This window comes from Oreochromis aureus, linkage group 17 (assembly GCF_013358895.1).
Source record: "Oreochromis aureus strain Israel breed Guangdong linkage group 17, ZZ_aureus, whole genome shotgun sequence".
Lineage (NCBI taxonomy): Eukaryota > Metazoa > Chordata > Actinopteri > Cichliformes > Cichlidae > Oreochromis > Oreochromis aureus.
In genome coordinates this window covers 34531873-34556621 of record NC_052958.1, presented here as the reverse complement: position 1 = coordinate 34556621, position 24749 = coordinate 34531873, and the positions used below count along the sequence as shown (strand labels likewise).

Sequence of the window (24749 nt, the reverse complement as noted above, 5' to 3'; positions counted from 1 at the left end):
GAATTACACCGTTAGTCGTGGACCACATTATTCAATTTTCAATTTTGTTATTTATATAGCACCAAATCACAACATCAGTTGCCTCAAAGCACTGACCCTTCAATAATACAAAGCAAACAGAGAAAAGCCCAACAATCATATGACCCCCTATGAGCAAGCCCTTTGACGACAGTGGGAAAGAAAAACTCCCTTTTAACAGGAAGAAACCTCCAGCAGAACCAGACTCAGGGAGGGGTGGGGCCATCTGCCGCGACCGGTTGGAGATGAGGAGATTACACAGTGTTACCCAACCTGCAGCTATATAAAAAAGAATCATCCAAAGTAGGGCTGTTCGATATAACGATATATATCGGATGACGATATAAAAACGTCTATCGTTTCATTTTACGCTATCGTTTGTTTCGTGGTGTCGCAAAATAAACTCTTTACAGCAATATTTTTTCATTATTTTGATGGTCACTGTAGTGGCTATATGAATTTCCTAAAGTTCTCTCTTTCTCTTATGTTTAATATAACCACACTACAGACGGACAAGCGCTTGTTTTTATGCGTTGTCGTTAGCAACAACGACGGTAAAACCACCTCGTGTCCGCTTGTTTATTTTCCACATAAACCTTTCACAATAAAGCTCAAGATCCTGTTGAGACTTTTCAAAATAAACTGAATCACGTGAAAGATGCAGAGTATTTACGGATGAGAACCAAAAAAGAGCCGTCAGGTACTAAAAAATAAACCTTAGACTCAAACGTTAGAACAGGCTTTTCCCCGCAGCACGCTGTGTAATAAATACTCACAAAGAAAACAGGGCTGTTACAACCTATGTCTAAAAATGTATCGTTTCATGCATCAGTAAAAACACTCGACTCCAGGTACGCGACGCCCAGCTGGAAACACTTCACGCAAGTCGAGCTGCCCGACATTCACAGAATTTACAGAAAATGTTACATTTTTGTGATTTATATCGTTATCGGACGATAGATGTCTTAATATCGGGATATGAGATTCTGGTCATATCGCACAGCCCTAATCCAAAGTAAGGATATTTGGTTAATAATGCTTGATTGTGGTTGGGGTTTGAAGAAATATGACAATATTTTGAAATCCAGCAATATGACCTGTCATCAACCTTCTCAAAACAAAAACACTTCATGTTTTTAAACTCAGTGAATAAGGACTAGGAGTCTAAGTCTCAACCAAACAAAACAGGATTTATTGTTTACGTCTCACTTCCCCCCTCCCTACATACCAACTGAATTTGTTTTGGAAAAGTGAGGCTACAGTTGTCTGATGACCTGCAGCATTTGCTGTGGAAAATTTCACCTCTAAAGAACAACTACCACCGTGTGTGGCTGTTGTCGAGTAATGACATGTTTCTTTCAGAAGCAACTCAAGCAACATAGCGTGAAAGCATTGCTTTGGTCTTAAAATACTGCTTACTACAACTAAGTTTCCCAAAAAGTTGGAAAACTGTGTCAAGTGTTAAGAAAAGAAACGAAAGAAAAAAAAAATGAAATGTTTAATTAAAAATAGTCCAAACACAGTATATCAAATGTTGAAGATTCGGCTGCATGTGTGTAACAATATTTCATTGATTTGGTGAGACGTGTCATTTGAGGTATCACTGTAAGTGATATGCTTGTATTATAAGTAGGTGGAGCCGCAGAACGGTGCAGACTGTAGGGGGTCAGTGTCTCTTTGTGTGTGGTCTGCTGGACAAAGCGACACTAACACGAGTGATGTACTCACAAAGGCTCATTCATACTTGAAGCAAGCCAAGCAACGTCATTTCTCCCATGGCTGCACGCCAAACTCACTGACTTGAACAACAAAAAGCAAAAAAAACCAAACAAAAAAACCCACAACTCAAAGGGAATAATAAAAAGAAGACAGAGGCCAATGCGAAATGCACAAGAGAGCACGAGAGAGATGTCTTTCAGCGATGGGGTGGGGTGGGGGGCGGGGAAGAGGAAAAAAAAAACCATAACATTGGAGGTGTGAAATTCCAGTAGGCTTTAGTGGTAAATAGCCACATTCCTACCAATGGCATGTGTGGTCGGGGTGTATGAGGGCAGGATGCCATCAACATGCCCTCTAGGTCACCCCACAGCAACTGGCAGAGGAGGAGGGACGGAAGGAGGGGAGGGTGGAAGAGGGTGAGGAAGATGAAGGCAGGAATGAGCTGCCGTGGCATCACACTTGAACAATCTTTTCCATTATTATGCATGATATTTGCTGACAAAGTACAAGTTGTACCTATAATCTTATTTATTTACATTGAAAACAGCTGAAGTACAACAACACGCGTTATAAGCAACAGCGGCTGTTCTATACCTGCTGCGGTGCTCGTAGTTTCCTTTACAGTGGAACTTGTGGGCGGGGAAGACTGTGAAAATGCCCTCCTCCGAGCTGAAGTACTGCCACTTTATACCCGGGTTGGACTTCAGGTTGTCTGCCAACACTGCAATAAGGAGAGAGCGAGTGAGAACAAGGAAAAAGAAAAATACATTACTAAAGCTGAATGGGGAAAATGGGTAAATATGTAGTCAGAAAGTTCAGCATACTTGGAAGCTTTTCTTGTTTGGATTTGGCGTGTAAATTGTGAGAAACACTACATATTTCAGGAGTGAGACTGCAAGTGAGTGACAAAGCATCTACATGAGAGATCAGCCCTAAAGAAATATGCTACATGATATGTTCATGCATCATTGCAGTGATGTTTTACATTTCAATAACACCTCGATGATGATAAAGTGTTGCTGGTCATATTGTCCTGTCCATAGTTCATAAGACTGTATAGCTCTTCCAGGCACTGCATTAAAAACTGAGCATTAAAAATACATCTGACCTGATTTGACCTATAGTATCTTGCATGTTTGACACAATGAGACAGACATGTGCAGCTGCTACAACACAGGACAACATATCTAACAATGCCAGTGCTGTACAGGAGGGAGAGTACACAGGAAATACTGTCCACAGAACAACCCTGGATAATCTAAACCGCTGTTGCATGCCACTACCTCTCTCTATTACAGGCCTCATTAAATATATACATAACAGACAGAGACATTTATAACAGATAAATAAGCAGGCTTGCTTATATATGACAAGGACAGATACATCTGTTTAGGCCTGGCTACACCATACACAACTGTGCCAGCATAAATTAATGAAAAACAATTTCAAATTGTTAAACTACTGACGATTTCATGGTTAAATTTCTTTTATGTGAAGTCTGGCTTTTGTCTGAAATTAGAACTCTACTTATGTGATACAGTCTGCTAAACATAACCAAGAATCCTGGGACCGGTGGCACCAGATGGCCCCGCCCCTCCCTGAGGCTGGTTCTGCCGGAGGTTTCTTCCTGTTAAAAGGGAGTTTTTCCTTCCCACTCTTGCTAAAGTGCTTGCTCAAAGGGGGTCATATGATTGTTGGGTTTTTCTCTGTATGTATTATTGTAGGGTCTACATTACAATATAAAGCACCTTAAGGCGACTGTTGTTGTGATTTGGCCCATATAAATAAAATTGATTTGAATTGAATAGAAAAAATTTGCCCCCTTTAGTCACGATTATACTCAACTATACTTCCAGGGACAGCTAGAGTCGTGATCGTCAAGGAGTCAGTCCTGTTATGCTTCTTTTTATACTTCTTGGGCACATGTGTAGTCGATTCATTGTAATGTAAATTCTCCAAGGACGAGCCCTCGTTGTCAGGCAGACATGTGGACACCTACAATTCCAATCACACTTACTGTCTAATAGCAAACATTTATGCCACCCTGACCCAAGAGGAGCCTCGCAGGCCTGTAAAGCATAGCTAAGGCTTCAGAGGCACTACTGACCTATTCACCAGCCTGCTGTGATAACTGTGTGAACTGTGATTATATTTTTAATCAGAAGAAATTAATACAAAATATTTTAATAATTTAAGAACATGCTAAAAGTGGCTATTTGCATCATTACTAAACCACAAAAGATGCACATACACATACTATTTTATATTTTATATATTTTATGTGAGCATATAAAGAATTTTAGCTGTTACTATACATTAGCGGATATATTGTTAGCAAAATATTTTACATCCCTAATGTCCTCAACAGCCCTGAGAACTCCAGTATTGGGCAGACTCTAGAAATAACAGCCAAATACAACCTCTGCAGAGACCTGAAGCCTATTTGCTTAAAACTAACAGAGTGATTTTTTTTTTTTTAAACTGGGTCACAAAGTCAACAGTATCTTCACAGAGATCCCATCACAAAGCCAACAACTTCCTTTCCACTGACTGCAACACAAAACGGCCTTTCACAATGAGGCGCGGGGTGGGGTGAAGCTAGCGAGACACAAATAGAAACTTTGGGTCCTTCACAAGGAAAAAAACAGAGACGGGAGAAGAAATAGACCGTAACCATCAAAGTAGGCTTCATTAAAATAATACAATGCAGCTGTTAAAACAGCGTTTGATTGATTAAAATACAGGAATGCAGACCAGCCGTGGTGAATCCAATCAGCCTCAGTATGCCAAAGGAACTAACAATACCATTATAAATGAACAGTCCTCCTAGTGTACATCTACATTTGGCAGCAGACTGAAGAAAGTAAGTAACACAAATGGCAATTTTGAACAACTACTTTGGTTTTATTAGCCAAACAAGACTACAGTCCTTTTTTCTTTGCAAAGACTTTAGTTTTACTGGAGTGTTTACTTTTTTTTTTTTTTAGCAAGAAATTAAAAAAAATCATTGTGGTTTTGTTAGCAGCTCTACTTTCTCACCAGCCATTTTGCCATTTTGCTGACTAATTCTTGTTATTTGAAAGATTTTTTCCATTACCTCAAATTGGATTTAAAATTACTTGTTAATTATAGCTACAGTCTTTCCCAGACATGCTAACTACCAGCCAATGCATGTCAGCTGGGTTTCTATGATCCCCAAAATGTGGTTCTTGGCTTGTGATCACATTGAATTAATCACCTGCTAAAGAGAACCTGTTTTGACCTCCTCCAACCTTCCAGATACATTACAAGCCACAGTTGTTTTCCCTCCTCCAAGGGTGGGACAGAAAAAAATCCCAAGTCAAATGTTCAACTAATGCTTAAGCAAGTTACAGAAAACAGATAAATCAGAGAGCTGCTGTGAAACTGTCCAAGGGCCAAACATTATAAACTGCAACGCCAGGCTACATTTACTTGGCGAGGAACGTCTTTTTGGAGACATAGCAGGTTTGCCAATCATACATCATCCCTGCCCAGCCACTCCATCCGTCTCCCCGGGCTTCACATAAACAGGAACCACTCAGTTGTGTTGACAGTGGAAGAAGGGTTCTATATACATCTGTCAGGCTACAGTGCTCCATTCTGCCACAAATGTTTAGATCTTCTTATTGAGACAAGCTAAGAAACTGGAACTAAATGAAAGCCATTTCCTCTAATCTTACTACTCTTGACTATCAGCAAATGACCTCACTTACTATGATCCAGATATTATAGAAATGTTAGAGTACACTTCCAGTGGCACTCTCCAAAGTGTATCCTCATTCTAGCCCCACTTTAACATATTTCGTTTGAGGAGATTGTAAAACCCTGTCTTGTTCTTTCGCTCTGTCAACAAGTGTTACATCAATGGAAAAACACTGTGTTCATCATGAACATCAAGAAAAGATATTTGTATTAAACTTTAAAAAAATAATGCTTTCACAGCAGCATTTATTTCCTGTGAATTTCTGTTGTCTTTACTTACTTTTCTACCAAATGACATTTTATGTAAGAATGCAACTGTTTGACTGTAGCACACATTAAATGGTCTTTAGCCTGCCAGTCAATGAGGTCTGAGTGCAAAATCTGCTCCAGCTAATCCAGAAGTCAAGTGATTTCACAGCTAGTGACTGGTCGTGCCCAGCTTCCTGTGCTTTTCTCAGGCAACACACTCCCCTAAACCACACAGACACTTTCTCATTATTGTATATACTAGAATGCAAACCAAAGAGCGATTCAGAAGACCCTTAGGAAGAGAACATCGAGGGAACAGTTTACCCTGCCCGGGATAGGGTTACTGGGGTCCCGCCCTGGAGCCAGGCCCGGGGAGGGTGCCCGAGGGCGAGCGTCTGGTGGCCAGGCCTTAGTCCATGGGGCCCGGCCGGGCACAGCCCGAAGAGGAGACATGGGCCCATCCTCCCGCAGGCCCACCACCCGCAGGAGGCGCCATAGGGGTCGGGTGCATTGTGTGCCGGGCGGTGGCCAGGAGCGGAGGCCCTGGCGGACTGATCCCCGGCTGCCAAGACTGGCAATAGGGACATGGAATGTCACTTCTCTGGTGGGGAAGGAGCCTGAGTTAGTGCGTGAGGTTGAGAGGTACCGGCTAGATATAGTCGGGCTCACCTCTACGCATGGCTTGGGCTCTGGAACCAGTCTCCTGGAGAGGGGCTGGACTCTGTCTCAGTCTGGAGTTGACCCTGGTGAGAGGCGCCGGGTTGGCGTGGGTATTCTAATATCCCCCCGGCTTGCTCCCGGTACGTTGGGGTTTTTCCCGGTGGATGAGAGGGTTTGTTCCCTGCGCCTCAGGGTCGGGGAACGGGTCCTGACTGTCATCTGCGCTTATGCGCCGAGTGGCAGTTCAGAGTACCCAGCCTTCTTAGAGTCCCTGGAAGGTGCCCCACCTGGAGACTCTGTTGTCCTGCTGGGAGATTCAATGCTCACGTGGGTAACAACAGCGAGACCTGGAGGGGCGTGATTGGGAGGAACGGCCTCCCTGATCTGAATCCGAGCTGTGTTTTGTTATTGGACTTATGTGCAAATCACAGTTTGGCCATAACGAACACCTTGTTCGAACATAAGAGTGTCCGTAAGTGCACGTGGCATCAGGACGCTCTAGGCCGCAGGTCGATGATCGATTTTGTAATCGTATCACCAGACCTGTGACCATATGTTCTGGACACTCGGGTAAAGAGAGGGGCCGAGCTGTCAACTGATCACCACCTGGTGGTGAGTTGGATCAGGTGGCGGGGGAGGACGCTGGACAGACCCGGTGCACCTAAACGCATAGTGAGGGTGTGCTGGGAACGTCTAGCAGAGGTTCGCGAGATCTTCAACGCACACCTCCGGCAGAGCTTCAACAGCATTCCGAGGGAGACTGGGGACATTGAGTCCGAATGGACCATGTTCAGCGTCTCCATCGCCGAAGCTGCTGCATTGAGCTGCGGCCGCAAGGTGGTTGGTGCCTGCCGTGGTGATAATCCCCGAACCAAATGGTGAATACCAGAGGTGAAGGGAGCCACCAGGCTGAAGAAGGAGTCCTATCGGGCTTGGTTAGCCTGTGGGACTCCGGAGGCAGCCGACAGGTATCGACAGGCCAAGCGGAATGCGGCTCGGGCAGTGGCTGAAGCAAAAACTCGGGTGTGGGAGGAGTTCAGAGAGGCCATGGAAAAAGACTTTCGGACTGCCTCGAAGAGATTTTGGTAAACCGTCAGGCATCTCAGGAGGGGAAAGCGGTGCTCTACCTGCACTGTGTATAGTGCTGGCGGAGCACTGCTGACGTCGACTGAGAAAATTGTCAGGCGGTGGAAGGAATACTTCGAGGACCTCCTTAATCCCACTGACACGTCTTCCGAGGAGGAAGCAGAGTCTGGGGATGAGGGGAATGACCCGCCAATTTCCGGGGGTGAGGTCATTGAGGTAGTTAAACAACTCCTTGGTGGCAGAGCCCCTGGTGTTGATGAGGTCCGCCCTGAGTTCCTGAAGGCTCTGGACGTTGTAGGGCTGTCCTGGTTGACACGCCTCTACAATGTTGCGTGGAGATCAGGGGCAGTACCCCTGGACTGGCAGACCGGGGTGGTGGTCCCCATCTTTAAGAGGGGAGACCGGAGGGTGTGTTCCAACTACAGGGGATCACACTCCTCAGCCTCCTGGGGAAGTCTATGCCAGGGTGCTGGAAAAGAGAGTTCGTCCGCTAGTCGAACCTCGGATACAGGAGGAACAATGCGGTTTTCGTCCTGGTCGCGGAACACTGGACCAGCTCTTTATCCTCTCAAGGATACTTGAGGGTGCATGGGAGTTTGCCCAACCAGTCTACATGTGTTTTGTCGACTTGGAGAAGGCATTCGACCGTGTCCCTCGGGGTGTCCTGTGGGAGGTGTTGCGGGAGTATGGGGTGTCTGGCCCATTGCTACGGGCCATTCGATCCCTATACAACCGTTGCAAGAGTTTGGTTCGCATTGCCGGCAATAAGTCGGACTTGTTCCCGGTGGGTGATGGGCTCCGCCAGGGATGCCCTTTGTCACCGGTTCTGTTCATAATTTTATGGACAGGATTTCTAGGCGCAGCCAAGTGGCGGAGGGCTTTCACTTGGTGGCCTCAGAATCTCATCTCTGCTTTTTATGGATGATGTGGTTCTGTTGGCTTCATCAGGTGAAGGCCTCCAGCTCGCACTGGAGCAGTTCGCAGCCGAGTGTGAAGCAGCGGGAATGAGGATCAGCACCTCCAAATCTGAGGCCATGGTTCTCAGCCGGAAAAGGGTGGAGTGCCCACTCCGGTCGGGATGAGTTCCTGCCCCAAGTGGAGGAGTTCAAGTATCTCGGGGTCTTGTTCGCGAGTGATGGGAGAAGGGAGCCAGAGATCGACAGGCGGACTGGTGCTGCGGCTGCAGTGATGCGGACGCTGCACCGGTCCGTCGTGGTGAAGGGGAGCTGAGTGTAAAAGCGAAGCTCTCAATTTACCGGTCGATCTACCTCCCTACCCTCACCTATGGCCACGAGCTGTGGGTAGTGACCGAAAGAACGAGATCGCGGATACAAGCGGCAGAAATGAGCTTCCTCCGAAGGGTGGCTGGCCTCTCCCTTAGAGATAGGGTGAGAAGTTCCGCCATCCGGGAGGGGCTCAGAGTAGAGCCGCTGCTCCTCCACATCGAAAGGAGCCAGTTGAGGTGGTTCGGGCATCTGACAAGGATGCATCCTGGGCGCCTCTCCTGGGTGAGGTGTTCGGGCATGTCCCACGGGAGGAGGCCCAGGGCAGACCCAGGACACGCTGGAGAGATTATATCTCTCGGCTGGCCTGGGAACGCCTTGGTGTTCCCCCGGATAAGCTGGAGGAGGTGACTGGGGAGAGGGAGGTCTGGGCTTCTCTGCTTAGGCTGCTGCCCCCGCGACCCGGCCTCGGATAAAGCGGATGAAGATGGATGGATGGAATGCAAACCATGCAAACTATGGAAAATGTTTAGATTTTTCCTGTTTAGTAAATATAATATGTACTATGCGTTTTGTGTGAGACTTAAAGTATTTCCTAAAGGTGGGAACAATGACATACAACTGCTGCAAGCAGAGGTGGGTAGTAACGAGTTACATTTACTCCGTTACATTTACTTGAGTAAGTTTTTGGAAAAAAAAAAAGTACTTCTAAAAGTACCTTTATTGCACTATACTTTTTACTTTTACTTGAGTACATTTGTGAAGAAGAAACGCTACCTTTACTCGGCTATATTTGACAATATTTGACTTGCTACTTTTTAAAAATAATCAATTTCACACATTAGATAATACTACTAATAACGGATCATGCCGCCAGGGGGCTACCTGTAACTCTTTCACCAATCAGACGTAGCCATGCAGTCACATGACCAGATATAACATGGCAGGCGGAGCAGCTCAAACCAAACACGACTTTTGTTTCTCTCCTTTTCTGTCGTGTTCGGGTCAAATCAGACTGATTTACAACTTAAAACACACATAAATATTGTGTTTTACATCCAATTGCCTCATGATACCCTGCACACTATGCAATTGAACATATAAAATTGATGATCGCCTCTTTCATTGAATTTTGGGTGTTTTAATCAACATCTGCTAGGACTTCTATTAGCACACATGTGGTGTTGCCGGCCAAAAGTGACCAACATAGAAAATAAATGGGAAACGACCCACTGAACTTAATTTGGTGGTGAAAAATGTTTTTTGTGCTAGTTGAACTCTCCAGTCTCGTTCATCCCCACCCCTTACTGTAGCACTCCCAGTCAAAATTGAGTGATCTGTTTTAACAGCTCTTCAATTAGCATAACAAACATTTTTCACCACCCAATTCAGTTCAGTGGGTCGTTCAGTGGGCGATTCAGTAGGTCGTTCAGTGGGTCTTTCATTTGGTCATTCAGTGGGCCGTTCAGTCAATGGGGGTGGGGAGGTGAACGCGACAGGAGGGTTAAAAATATGGGAACATTGTTTTTTAAAAAGTGCACAGAAATTGCTTAGTCACATGTAGTTTCATGGTCTTTTTTTCTGCCAACAGAGGGTTCACTCCAACAAAATGAAGATGTATACAGAATTAATGGACAGTCACAGAAAACGAAAGTCTTCCTCTTCTACCAAGCCACCTATGAAGAATGCAAAACTTACAGATTCCTTCACTGGCTCTAGGCGGGTAACACAAGCAACGTTTGACAAGCTTCTGCTTACATTTGTATGTGAAGCCAACCAACCATTTTCTATAGTTGAGACATCGTCCTTCAAGACTATGATGGAAACCTTGCAACCTCAGTGTACAGTAATGACAAGGAAAACATTGTGCTCAAAAATACAAGAAGCTGCGAAGAACATGAAAAGCATAATCATCAAAAAACTGAGCACTGTGAACTGTGTTGCTACCACAACAGACTGCTGGTCTGCCAGACAGCATAGCTACTTGGGAGTGACTTGTCACTGGATAGATGACATCTCTTTAGAAAGGCATTCTGCTGCACTGGCTTGTAGACCTCTTAAAGGTTTGCATACATTTGATGTTCTTACTGCAGCATTAGAAGAAATCCATTCAGAGTATCACATCAGAGAAAAAGTGACCAGAACGACAACAGACAGTGGTTCAAATTTCTTGAGGGCCTTTCAATTATATGGCGAGGAGAAAGAGGAAGAAACAAACAATTGGCAGGAGGATGGTGGGTCTACCCTTGATGATGCAGCAGAAGACAGTGAGTTAGAGGTGGAGTATCAAGATGTCTTTGCTGTTTTGAATGACAACACAGGTCTTGAGTACCAGCTTCCAAGGCACCAAAAGTGTGCATGTCATCTACTAAATCTTATATCAACAGTTGATGCCACTGCTGCAGAAGCTACCAATGATATATACAAGAGGCTGTCTCGGTCTGCGTTTGCAAAATGTCATGCTCTGTGGAATAAAACCAGCAGGTCAATCATGGCTTATGAAACAGTGGAACGTGAGTGCAAGCTACAGTTTCTTCGACCCAATCAGGCTCGTTGGAGCTCCCTGTTCTTTGCTGTGGAAAGAGTTGTGCGCATTCATAAAGAGCAAGGAGGGAAAGCAATCTGCAATGTTTGCACGGCATTAAAGATAAAGATGTAAGTTGATGGAACTTGTTTTTATACATTAATGTGTGATTAATGGGTGAATCCACCCTTTAGTTGACTTTGACTGAGACTGACAAATGTGAATATTACTTATAGTTTTACTGTCTTATTTAGCAATAATTTGCAAATTTTACAGACAATGCACAGTTATTACATTGTTGTAGAAATGGCTCTCACTTCTGTTTTTACACCTTTTTTTAGGTTCAGTCCTGCTGAAATGGGATTTTTGGTTGAGTACACTGCTGTGATGAAGCCCGTTGCCATGGCCCTTAACATCCTCCAAGGAGAATCATCTGTGCACATGGGCTTCTTGCTGCCAACACTTTACCAGTTGCTGGAGAAGCTGAGGAGGTTGGAGTCATCTTGCAAAATGTGTAGACCTCTTGTTGATGCGCTGTGGGACGGGATCCAGAAACGTTTTGGAGAAATAATGAAAGACCCTGAGCTGATTGCAGCTGCAATACTTCTACCAAGATTCAGAACATCATGGACCACAGAGGAAAGCATCTTAAAAGCTGGTAAATATACTTGTTATCTATTAAATTGTGAGCCACTAGATATTGACTAATGACTTTTCTTGTTACTGTGATTTGGGATTATACTGTTCGTTAGATACCCAGAAGCTGACAAGAGTTAGAAACAAACATCTCCGGTGTGATAAAATTCTTCATGTCAAACATCAGTAGCTCGGCAGTCTATACAGCACAATAATGCACAGACCTAACCATACTTCTTTCCACAGGTCTGAACTTTATCAGACATCAACTAGACACAGAGTTGGATGAGGCCAGCACAAACAGCAGCCTATGTGACGAAGATGTCTTCTTTGGATCCATGGGGTCAGGAAAGCCAGAAGCAGGGGAACTGGAGAGGTACCTTTCATGTCCATTCACTGGAGGTATGGATCTATTGCATAGCTTTCCTCACATCAAGCTGCTGTCAATCAAAGTCAATACAGCTCTTCCTGCATCTGCAGCCTGTGAGAGACTTTTTAGTCAGGCAGGACTCCTGCTCACCGCTAAACAGTCACAGCTTCACAGCAAGAACCTTGAGAGCCAACTGCTGCTGAAGCTTAACCATCATTTCACTGAGTGAAGAAACAATTTATCGTAAAGTGAGCCGTCTTGTATGTACATGTCACATAGTGGAAATTTGTATTTGTCTTTTATAATTGGTTTTATTCTGATTTTAGTGTTTATTTGTGAGTGTAGTTTTTATTTGCATCATTTTATTCTGTTTGTATTGCATGTTTTTAGTATTTCTATATGACATTGTGTTAATCCACTGTGTACACCTTTGTATTTTAGTATGCAAAGAACATTTTAGTTTTGTTAGAATTGTGTTTATCTATTCCTGGTGAATTTTAGTGCAGATGTTTGTTTCTTTTGTTTTTTTAGAATTATTGTTTAATTCCTGCTGTCCACATTGGAGAATAAACTTTTCCTGATTAGACCTGTCGCATCTCTGTGCCCTGCGTTTCTGATTTGCTTGCTCCCTCTTTGTATTTAAAACGACCACCCCTAGTCTGACATTCTGGCGCACCAGCTTTAGTGTCTACACACATCTGTTCAAGTTGCCTCGTTCTAATGTTTTCTCTGAGGCAACCATTTCCATCTTGTCACTGGAAATGGTTTGCACTGTTCATATATTTACTGTAGGTATTGGTTAAAAAAGCTTTGTTAAAAATCTGGAAATTAGAATTGTTGTGCCTTATTTTGTTAATGGTTTAACATATATTCTATTTGAAAATACTAAAATGTTTGCAATTCTTTAAACTAAAAAAAAAAAAAAAAAAAAAATCAGACATTACAACCAGTTACTCAGTACTTGAGTAGTCTTTTGGATGGCGACTTTTCACTTTTACTTGAGTATCATACTACATGCCGTAATTACTATCATAATTAGTTTAGCTAAAGTCATGTGAATGCTATGCAAGTAGAAGAAAACTGATATTCTTGATGAACGTTATTCGACAGCTTGTCAAAGATGGCAGATATCGGTATGTACAAGTGTGCATATACTTCAGATTGATGGATAGATGGATGAATTGTTGTCACATAGCATCTCTAACCTAGACCGTGGCTAAAACTTCTTAAAAGACAGCCTACAAAAACACAATCCAAACAAAGGGGCGAAAATGGATCACTCCAAACTTGTTGGTACTGATCTCCAAATCCATTCACCATCTTTCCCTTCAACAGAAAATGGAAGGTAGGAGGAGAGAGAATGGATGAAATACAATAAACTCTCCAATCACCCCTCACTCCTCCTTCCTGTAACTTCATTTATCATTCTCTCCCTCTCAATTATCCCTTGCTCTCTCACCCACACGGGCCCTCCCTCCCCTCTGTGGCTGCTTGTTTAGACTGGGCTGAGACAAATGGAAGGGACTGAATACGCTGAGAGTGTGGGGGTCAATGAGGGCTGAATGTGGTGGTGGTGGGGGAGGGGTAACATGAACTTGTCGTGACTGACTCGTAAGGAAAATAAAACCCTGATGATGGCGACGTGTTATGAATGGCAGACATTATGAATGGTTTACAGAAAAAGTACCAGGGTGGGATATTTGTGGAGGGGAAAAAAAGCAACTGGGTGAAGGCAGCAATGAGATGACAGAGATGGGTTATATCCATTGTTTGACTCAGATATATGGCTAAGTTGGTTAAGAATACCTTAGGAATTGTTTGGGATTTTGCAGCAAAAATTAGATTAGAAAATATCAATTTGTGGAGCCAAATCTAAGAAACTTTGAGTAGTAATAATTATTACTGCCCATTCCGCATGATACTGGCTCCACAGAGTTGTTGCTAACACAGTCGCCCAACAAATAAAAGATCTCTGTTTCAATTAGGGGAGGAGACCCAAAGCCTTTTGGGGTTGTGTCAGGAAGGACTAGCTGCTAGGGCAACTCGCTGTGAATACGGGGCATTGACCCCTTAGTCACAGTGATCCCTTAATTTATTATGTGGACATAATAAATCAATGCATTTTTTAATTGTTTTTTTAATTGGAAGTTAAATTGATAATTATGACTGGTCAACACAACATTGGATGGCAATATTTTTAAAATACTTGTAAAAACGTCTCTCAAAACAATCTCTCAAGGATACAGGGATCAGTGGGATTTACCTCTAAGGGCAGCAAAAAAAATCAAAGTGCAGCTCACTGAATAGAGCTGGAAGTGATTTTGACAAGTGTCTGTGAGTAAAACTGCAAAGTTAACAGACATCAGGAAAGAGGTTCAATATTCTGGAGTCTGTGCTTTATAAATGCATATACTTCTTTTCTGGAAACAGAGAGAGCACGCTGTTAACCAAGTTAGGCAGCAGAACTGGGGAAAACAAAGCAGCAGGAGGAAAGTTGCCTTTGCCTGTCTTTAGTCAATTTTGTCCATTTTATTCTTAATCAAATGCAGAAAGACATGCGGTGCAGATGCATATGGGGTTTTTACGTGGTAGTATTCTGCAATGTGCTTATGCAATTTGGAACAAGGCAGGGAGAACGCCATAAAACTACTTTCCATCACTTCTATTAGCTGCAAGGGGAGTAAGGGGAGTGTCGAGGTTGCGTACAGCATGTGTGCAATTGCATACGATTGCACCCGATTTATGTGAGCTGATGAAAACAAAACTGAGAGCCCTTTTTATCAACAGGATGATAACACATAAAGTGCAAGTACAACTGCAGACGAGAGATCAAAGTCGAACAGAGTGCTTTGGACACAGACAGCTTATTATTTTAATCTGACATCAATTATATATTTTTTAAAAACACTGCAGAAGCAAAGAACACAAATTCTTAATTTAAAAACTGGGTACCATGGCAACTGCTGGCAAATGATTGCCTGTTTTAAATAAAGTCGAAAAATGGCTTTTAAAAGTTTGAATGTTTTAAAAGCTGTGTGTCTACGTGTAATTTGTTAAAGCGGGCCAGCTCATGGACTACCAAAATGACAGTTCCCTCATTGGATGTGTATGTACCGTGTGTGTGTGTCAACAGACCTGAGTTGAGGTCCCGTCCGGGGTTGAAAGCTCGGTTGTTGACGGTGGGGGAAAGTCTGTCACAGCAGATGGTCTTGGAGACATTGGTATTGAAGTTTCCATCAAACCTAAATGCACACAAACAGGCAACATTTGAGAATTTATAGAGCGTGTGTCCAACTCATTTGTTGGTGGAGCTGCTCTGGCTTTTCTCTCAGCACAAACAGATTTACAACTGCTCCACCACTTTACTTCCTATAAAACGAAAACCTGCAGATGTGCACACAGAGCTCATCCGACTTTAGAGAAATGCTTGTGGGCCTACTAAATATTGATATTTACCAAGATCTACACAGATTGCACAATTAGTAAAAGATATATGGCATGTGGAGACATGACGTCAATGAACATGAAACGTCAGCTGAAACTAATAGACTATGCTTTCTTATACTTGAGCTACACTACATCACTAACTGAATCATTTGTTGCTCAGACCTCACACTAAAGCTGAAGTTTCAGCTAGTGAACAATACTTTCCATGGAAAACTGCTCGAATCCCGCTTTTTCCTCGAACAAAGCTAATGCCCAGTTCCCCGAATACATATGAATGTGATTCTAAGAAGGGCCGTCGGCCTAATTGGATGATTCAAAGCATCTGTTAGAGCGCCCCAACTTCTGCTGTTTGTCTCCATGTCAGACGTTTCATCCCCCCCGTGTCATTTTGAACAAAACACTACAGTGACCACAGTGAAAATGTAGCTTTTTCCGTGGTTATGGGATACACACTTACCAGCCACTTCGTTAGCTACACCTGTTCAACTGCTTGTTACTGCAAACATCTAATTAGCCAATCACACAGCAGCAACTCAACACATTCAGGCAAGTAGACATGGTCAAGGTGACTTGATGAAGTCCAAATCAACCATCAGAATGGAGAAGAAAGGTGATTTCAGTGAGTATGAAAGAGACATGGTTGTTGGTGCCAGATCCACTGGTCTGGGTATTTCAGGAACTGCTGATCTGCTGGGATTTTCCCCACACAGCCACCCCTACAGTTTACAGAGAATAATCTGAATAAGAGAAAACATCCAGAGTGTGCCAGTTTGCTGAGCGAAAATACCTTGGTGACGTCAGAGGAGAATGGTCAGACTACTTTGAGCTGATAGGAAGCCAAAAGTAAGCTACAACTTAAGTAAGCTCCACGCTGAACCTTGAAGCAGATGAGCTACCGCAGTATCCAATAAAATGTCTATGTTAGCACAGTTGGAAAATGTATGTGCATGTATAATGATAAGGTTGGAGCAAAGTAGAGTTTTTGCAGCCTGAGAGGGTACAATGTTGACTGCTCAAGCAACATGTTTGTTTAAGTCATGTATTCAAATACTACCTAAGATGAAGTAACACTATGCAGAAATTGAGAAATGAACATGAATTGCTTCTTTTGTTTTTTCCTTTTTTGGGCAAAGTTAGTTATCACTATGCAGTTTAACAAAAACCTAAATGTGACACAAATGTAAAAATTCAAATGTAAATAGGCTACAAATGCTCTTTAAACTTCTTAAACTCTTCTATATACAATTACAATGGGGCTAACAAAACAGTAACAACAGTCGAGCCAATTAACACCAGTGGCTGACATTCGGAGTTCAGCTTAAGGTTATGCTCTACATACGGCATGTGAACAGATTAAAGTGGAAAAGAATGGTGGGTGGGCTCGGAGAAGAAATGCTGACAATAACTGCCTACATTATTTACATCAACAAAGCAAACTTCCAAACAAACAGAACCGCAGAAATGTTTGGTCGCCCTATTGTTCTCAAGCCCTTGTGACACTTTGCGATACATGTCAACATTTAATGAGGCCACAGAGTTGAACTTTCTCCGCCCAAACCAGACCGAGTAGCTGATAAAGAAGGATGCAATTAACCAGGAAATGTAAGCAGATATTCATGTGGGTCAGACCATCTTCAGTATTTATAGTGTCTGCTCTTTATCTTTTTTGAGGGCCTTAAAGAAATAAAGAGCTAGATGGAGAGAGATGGTGGTGGCAAAAACGGAGCAAGGCTTCGGGGTCTGAATGTGATCTAACACAGTGGAAAAAGGGGAAATTTTGGCACACAAAATCGTGATAAGAGCGCACTAGTGCTCCCAAAATGCTGATTCCTGACTGTTAGCAATCAGGGATAAGACTGTGATGTCATCAGTCCAAAAAAGGATAAGTAGCATTCTTTTATCTCAAATCACAATGAGCTTTTAATAAGCCAATTAAAAATAAAAACTCTTGGAATTCATCATTTCCTACACAGCTGCTTGCTTTTTCTTCCTCATTAGCCTAGCTCTTTAACAAGTGCCCACAGGGACCTGGTGTGATGCGGAAGATGCGGCGGCGCTGTCCTTGAGCACACAAAAGCCCAAAAGTATTAAAGACGTCAAAAAACAAAACGTCGCACATGACCTATCAGTTTTCTCTCACCTGTTTCAGCGCCCAGCGACAGCCTAAAATGAGCTACACGTGCTGTTGACTCTAAATGCTGGTTTCTGCCATACCCACAAAACAGGGGGTGGGGGGTATGCAGAGTAGCAGGCTGTTCTGCACCGCTCCAAGCCTTGGTGCTTTGATCCAAGCCTCCAAGTGGACCCTGCCAACCCCCCCACCCTCATCTGGGTTAGCAACAGACAACCACACGTGTGTACACATGTAAACACTCTGCACACTTTTTGGCTCCCTCGCTTGCAGACCTGGCGCTGGCCGTTGCTGATTGACAGGTCCTGTGATGTACAGGCTGCATTTGAACTCCGCTCATTTAGAGTCCCACCAGGCCAAAGTCATTACTATTCTCCTTCAACGCACTCTGCATAGAAGGGGTGGGCAGAGACGCTCGGCGAAATGTGTGCCAGATAAAAAATACATTTGCAGCTGCTTTGAATTCCACATCAAAAAACATGCGAAAAAGAGAGAGAGAGGGAGAGCTGGGAGGAGAGCTTCGAGTCTGATCAGACATCTTAATGAGGGCAGAGAAATCTGTTTTCCAAAAAGGCCGGACACGTGCACACATTTTTTATATTTTATATATATATTTTAATATGCATGTATACATATACACACACAAAAACCAACAGTGATAATTTATCAAACTATCACCCAAGATTGTTACAAGACCTCCGCACAATCCGTTACATTATTCTTACATTTAATAAGCTTATTAACAAATGCAGAGGTGTGTTCCACAATTACAAAACTGATCCTGGAGAGAAATTGACAACATCAGTAACAATCACCTTTTTTCTTACTGGGGCTGAGTTTGTACCAAAACCAACCCTCCCCATTTCCCTCCTTCACAGACTGAAATGGGCAGACTCTTCTAAATAAGGCAGCACCTGCCGTTTTCCAGCCATCCCCCATTTTTAAAAATCTATTATATTAAGCTGCGCTCTGCTGCCATAGCCATGTATATCCGCAAAGCAGGCAGTCCCAAACCATTCAAAAAGCCCAGTGAGAATAATTACCTTGAAGGGGCTTGCTGTTGCGCGAGCCCCAACGTCAAGAGTAATACCACTCCTAATGTGTTTGCAGTCCCTCTGCGGTAGCAGCGGTAAAGCTGGCAACATGCTAGCAGGAGAATTGAGAGCGCTTGAAGACACTTTCATGTATCTGGCTCTCAATGGCAGCTCTACCGAAACGGATTGAAATGAAATATCAATAGGCAGAATTGATTTTGGAGGAAAGTGTGGTGTATAGAAACTACTCTACAACAGGGGACACAGCTTGAAGTGAATTTTTGATGCTATGCATTTGCATTGCACCAGAGCATTGTGACACCTCTTGCTTTAGCAAGAGGTGTCACAATGCTCTGGTGTCCCCTGTGTATGAAAATGAGAGAGGACAAGTATTACCAACACATCAAAATAGTGCCAACCAAAACACACGTGCCTTGTATTAGTCTAGTCACTGAACTGTATTAGTCTATACAGCTGTATATGATCAATTCATAATTCAGGCCAGAAAACTACAAATGTGGGAGAAATGTTGCCTGCAATAATGCCAAAATAGCAGGTGGTATACTAGTGTAGGCTTATAAAAAGCAAAAATCACTTTTTCAGTTCAGGAACATTCTGTGTCCAAATGTGGCCTGTTCAGTAAGTAATAGGGTATGACTCACTGAATCCTTTGCCAGTTTGTAATGATTGTCATGCTCCTCTACGCTGCTCACAAGAGCAACTGCTGAGAAATGTAAGTGCAGGGTTATTGCCAACTAGAGCTACATCAGAATTCACATGTTTACAGTTTGCAGCCACCAAGTGAGTCACGTCACATACAGGAAGAACCAAAGAGTGGCAGGGGTGGAAAAAAACTAAAAAAACAAAATGTTTCATTTTGCTTATGAATAAGCTTACAAGCTTATTTTCCAATGTGTACTGTGAAACAAGTCAGGACAACTGCCAGACTTACATGTACTAATATTTATCATGTATACAGGGGTGTGTCCCACAGAATACATACGATCAAAATAAGGATGGGCCCAATAACTGGAATACTGGGGTGTTGATTTAGACACCAGAGTTGAATAACTGAATTTGTTGTCAAAGACTTTTCCTTACACTTCACAAGTGCTTCTAGTAAAATCCTCAAAGCCCAACCACTCTATTCAATATTTAACGGGAGTGTGTTTTAGGCTGGCTGCATAGCTGTGCACCTACACGCATAGTAACAGGAACACTTTGTTTCTTGTTTGTTTTGTGAAGAGAAAAAAAAAAATCTAACCACCACACCTCTAGTTATTATTATATGCAGTGATAACAAGGGAAACAGGGTTGTGTCTTTTAGTCATATTAGTTGCCAATTTTCAGTCAACTTGCACGCTAATTGGCTTCAAGGTGGACATGGAAAGTTTTACTAGACTATTTGATTTGCTATTGTAAATGAGCTGCTGGCTACAGCTTGGCTCACTACTCCAAAAGTGATGTCACATGTGGTCTTTAATAAGCACCAACTTTTAAGAGATTTCACTGCATGACTTTTCAAGTGCTCGGGGATAGCAACGCTGACTAAAAACACATTCATATTGTGGATCTAATGGAAAAAGTACTTTAATGATGAAAATATGCACACACACAACACACGCACACAAATTAGGGGGTTCTGTTATAGTTCTTGGATTATTCTTTTGGTTGGGAGATTTGATGAGAAATGTGAGATCTCAGAGAAAAGGGAGAAAATGATTGGGTTTAAGTAGTTTGTCCATAACACCTTTTAATGGTTTAAATCAGGTTTGTCAAACATGAGGCCCAGGGGCCAGAAATCAGCCAGGATAAGACTCAAATGTGGGCCACTGGAAATCTTTGGAAAACAAAGGAGTACATAGATATTAAATTTTACCTGTAATTTCATGAGTTTTTCAGTTTTTACAATTAATAAAGACACCACACACACACACACACACACACACACACACACACACACACACACACACGTCAGGTATTCATATCTTGTGGAGACATAATTTACATAATGCTTTCCCTAGCCACTTACCCTAACCATCAAAAATGAATGCCTAACCTTAACCATAAGCCTAACCATAATCCAATTGTAATCCTGACACTAAAACCACATTTTGGGTCTCAAACATTTTATGAGTCTCATTTTTCATGTAGTTCAATTGTTCTGGCCCACTAAATATCACAGTGGGTTAGGTGCCCATTACTTAAAATGAATAACATCCCTGGTAGATATACTGCGTCCACACACTCCCTCAAGATCATTAAGTTCTCAATCACTCCTGATCATCCTGCAGTCAAAGCTTATTTTAAAACTGAGCTCATGAATTTGCCGCTGTTGTTGCACCAAAGCTCATTCCAGGGCTGCTAGCCTTCTTGCTGCTGGCAAGAAAGGTGAAGGTGACTGGAGTGGAGGGAAGGACAGCGGAACAAAGAAAAGGAGTGCCAAACATTGAAACGAGGAAGAGGTTGACATTAACGGGGGGGGGGGGTTGTTGGAGATCGAAGAAAGTTATGACAGCGGCCCAGCATTTACACCTGTTAGGGTCACTTAAACAACCCCCTCCTCTTAACCTGCCTGGTGTTTAGCCCTCTCCCTCTCTAACGTGCAAACAGATATTATGATCTCAGTCAAACCACGAGCCTACAAGATAAGCTTGATGTGAAGTCCCAGTAGTAGCTGATCACTGGCGCAATGTATCCTCTTGAACTGAACTGTAAATCTGCCGACAGCTCGGATAGTGAGAATTCTCCTTCAGAAACAGGAGCTCGGTATTAACGCCATGCTACCATTGATCCGTATGTTTAATTTATGAGTGCGGGTATTAGAAATTCTGCAGGATCCCCACCCACCCCCACATGATGCGACTACACAGTGTAAAGCTATCCTGCGGAGTGGCCTTAAGAAAGGCTTTTGGCATCGTTTTCAGCAATTCTGCAACACAAGAAAAATAAATAATAAATAGTAGTTATTCTGTCCGCCAATGTAGACACCATCAGTTGCATATGCCAGTAGAATTAAATATTAAGTCCTCATTAATGAAAATGGATCACCGTCAGCATTAGAGGTAACAATAGCCTTCATAAAACAGCACCATGACCAGCTCCTCTAGAAATTAAATTTGTTACAATCTTTGTTTCCATTGAGTGTCATCATTACCTTTGAGTTTTACTTCTCCAAATACTTTGGTGTATACCAAAAAGTACCAGCTTTGTCCTCACTGATGTTTGACACACTGATGTGATGTGGGCATGCCTGAAGGCAGCAGTAGTCTTTAGGGACACACTGCCAATTTTTTATTGTTTTACCCTTTAAAAGTAATTTTGAGGATCACATCCATAGCATTTTCTTTGAACGGCTCACTCGCAGCTCATCTTTTAAAGGACTACTGGTGAAATGAGACCAGTAAGTGCCATGCGAGATGCTCCCGCGCACACTTCTCACTTTTACATCTGCATAGCAGTGAAACTGTTGAAATGAGCACCTGGAGATTGGATGTTAAAAATACAAACATACAGGGGCTCATGCGCACCATTCCAAACGAGCAACATACATTTGCTATTTTCAGGCCGGGCTCGTCGCTGAGACCCAGCAGTGATTAAAGCATACCACTGGGTGCTAAGCGTTGCCCTCGGTGGCCTCCCTCCGCGAAACGATAGCCTGCCAGCCTGATGGCTAGCAGACACCCTGTGAACCACCTGATCCCCCACCACTAAACTGGCTGACCTGACTGGAACCCCGAGAAGCAGCTGATGCCCAAGACTAGTGAAGGACACGCTGAATTGGACCAATTCTGGGCTAACTCCTCTCGCACATATTCCATAATGCATTTTTGACAGCAATACATGTTTTTTGTGTGTTTCATTTTGTTTGTTCTTTTACATTCAAGATAAACAAGTGTGAGAGTGTGGGAAGTACATTCATCTGTGGCAAAGTAAAACAAGCAGGACTTTCAGGAATAACAGGAAACTCCTAGCCTGGATTTCTCAACATAAAGGAATCACACGAAGGGTACCTTTAAAGAGTAAAAACGGCTTCACTCTGCTCATCCAAGAGGCTTCGTCAGTTCTAAAAACAAAAGCTTGAGAACTCCAGGTATTTAACCCCTAGTGGGCGTTGTTCCCTTTGGAGGTGGTCATTGACCCACTTGTAGATCATGTGTGTCATCACATGAGCCAAGGTGTGAAAAAAGGTGTGGGTCATTACCATCACCACGGGTCAAGGGTGAAACCACAAGGAGACCATGCCTCCATCGTGTTATCAACTGAGGTCACCTGAGGCAAGTTGTGACAGGGGTTTGACGTGCCTGGGAAAGGATATAAGACTGCACTGTAGGCGGCTGAACTACCCAGGCTCAGAGAAAGTAGATGGTTTTGTCAAGAAACAGTTACACCAAAAACTTTGAAGTGAAACTGCACAGTGTTGCTTTTTTGTCCCAGTTTGCGCTTGTATCAGATACGACATGTTATGCTGCATAAAACAAGCCAGGCTAGGCCGTGGCCATTTCCAGCGTTAAGCTATTTGCCTGCAGGCTTTTGCCGTAGTGCTCAATATATCAGGAAATGCACAACACTGTCTCGCAGAGACTTCAGTGAGAATATTGTTAGATCCACGAGCAAGGAGCCAGTTAGGTTAGATAAGCACAAAGTCAGTAAACAGGCATAAGCAGCTATCTGCTAGTGGTATGACTGAAGCCCATTAAAGTACACATACGCTGTTTGTTGAGCAAGTACACAAAGGGAATTGTAGACGAGCCGCAGTTTTGCTGGAGGTCATACGCCAAGACGATTTTCCTCGCAACCAAGCAGAGAAACCAAATTTCCCCAAACCTCTCAATTCTTTCTAGAAGTTTTAAAAGAAAACTTTCATCAGCGAATAATTATTTTCCCCACATTCAACAAACAGAGCACCCGCTATCTTTTAGAAGATAAGGCATAAGCCGTTTTAGATATTTTATTAAACTGTGCGAGCGCTCAAATATATGAAAGCAAAACAGCTCTCTGCTTTTCCCCCCGAGGAAGAGGCTTTGAAGTTAGGGATCCATCAGATTCGGCTTCAGTTTGGTATGTACACACCCAACACCACAACCCCCCGTGTGAACTCCCGCTGCATCATTCTATCATTCTGGTCCAGGTCTTGCATAATAATTTTTCCTCAGCATTTTTTCTTTCCTGTGTCCACAGTTTTAGAGCTGCATTTTAAGCACGCATAATGGGCTGATAATGCGGCACATTTGTGTGAACGACTGTTACATGTAAGTACAACATGTTACACACATGTTTCATGCTGAATTCAGCTACAGGTGGCAAATGGCCCTGAGCCAGGTAGCACCCCCATCCCCTCCCTCTGCATCACAGGTGGACAGACAGGTGACCTTGCAGTCTGTGAAGTCTGCGGTGCAAAGACTTCAGAGAGCAGTAACCGGTAGCGTCGGCTGATAAAGGGGAGGGAGGCAGACACAAATGGAGAGGAGGGATGACGGGAAGAGACAGCTGCTGCTCTGTAGATTAGAACTGAAAGCGGCACTTTCTCCCTCTTTCTCCGAGCTCAGCTTTGAACCGTGTTTTCCCCCTGCTCGAGCCGATGATTGGCCGAAAATCTGGTTCTACTGTACGCTGGGCCAATTTGAACCCATCTCAGTACAGGACTTAAATCTGACAGATTTAATCCAAAGCTCAGCTTTAAATATATATGTAGGCATTTTCCCCAAAAAACTTCTCTTATTTGTGCTACATATATTATATTAACCCAGTAAAGAGAGCCCGACTGGATTTTTTGGTCATTATTGCTGTTATCATTTAAGCGACTAAAAAAAAAAAAAAAAAAAAAAAAGAAGCAAAAAAGAAGCAAAAATTGAAATCGTCATTCAACCTCCAGGTTTTTTTCTATATATAACTCCATGCCGTCCTTGGCTCCAGGTCCCATAAAACG

At 43.1% G+C, this 24749-nt stretch overlaps 1 protein-coding gene across 1 annotated transcript in view; it reads right to left on the bottom strand.

The window, feature by feature from the left end:
* cachd1 (cache domain containing 1) overlaps positions 1-24749 on the bottom strand; it is a 101621-nt gene that overhangs the window by 30333 nt on the left and 46539 nt on the right. Inside the window, exons 4-5 of the mRNA XM_039601369.1 lie at positions 15344-15450; positions 2332-2458 (exon numbers count right to left, since the gene is read on the bottom strand). Of these exons, the coding sequence (XP_039457303.1) occupies positions 2332-2458; positions 15344-15450 (234 nt within the window). The remainder of the gene's footprint in view (positions 1-2331; positions 2459-15343; positions 15451-24749) is intronic.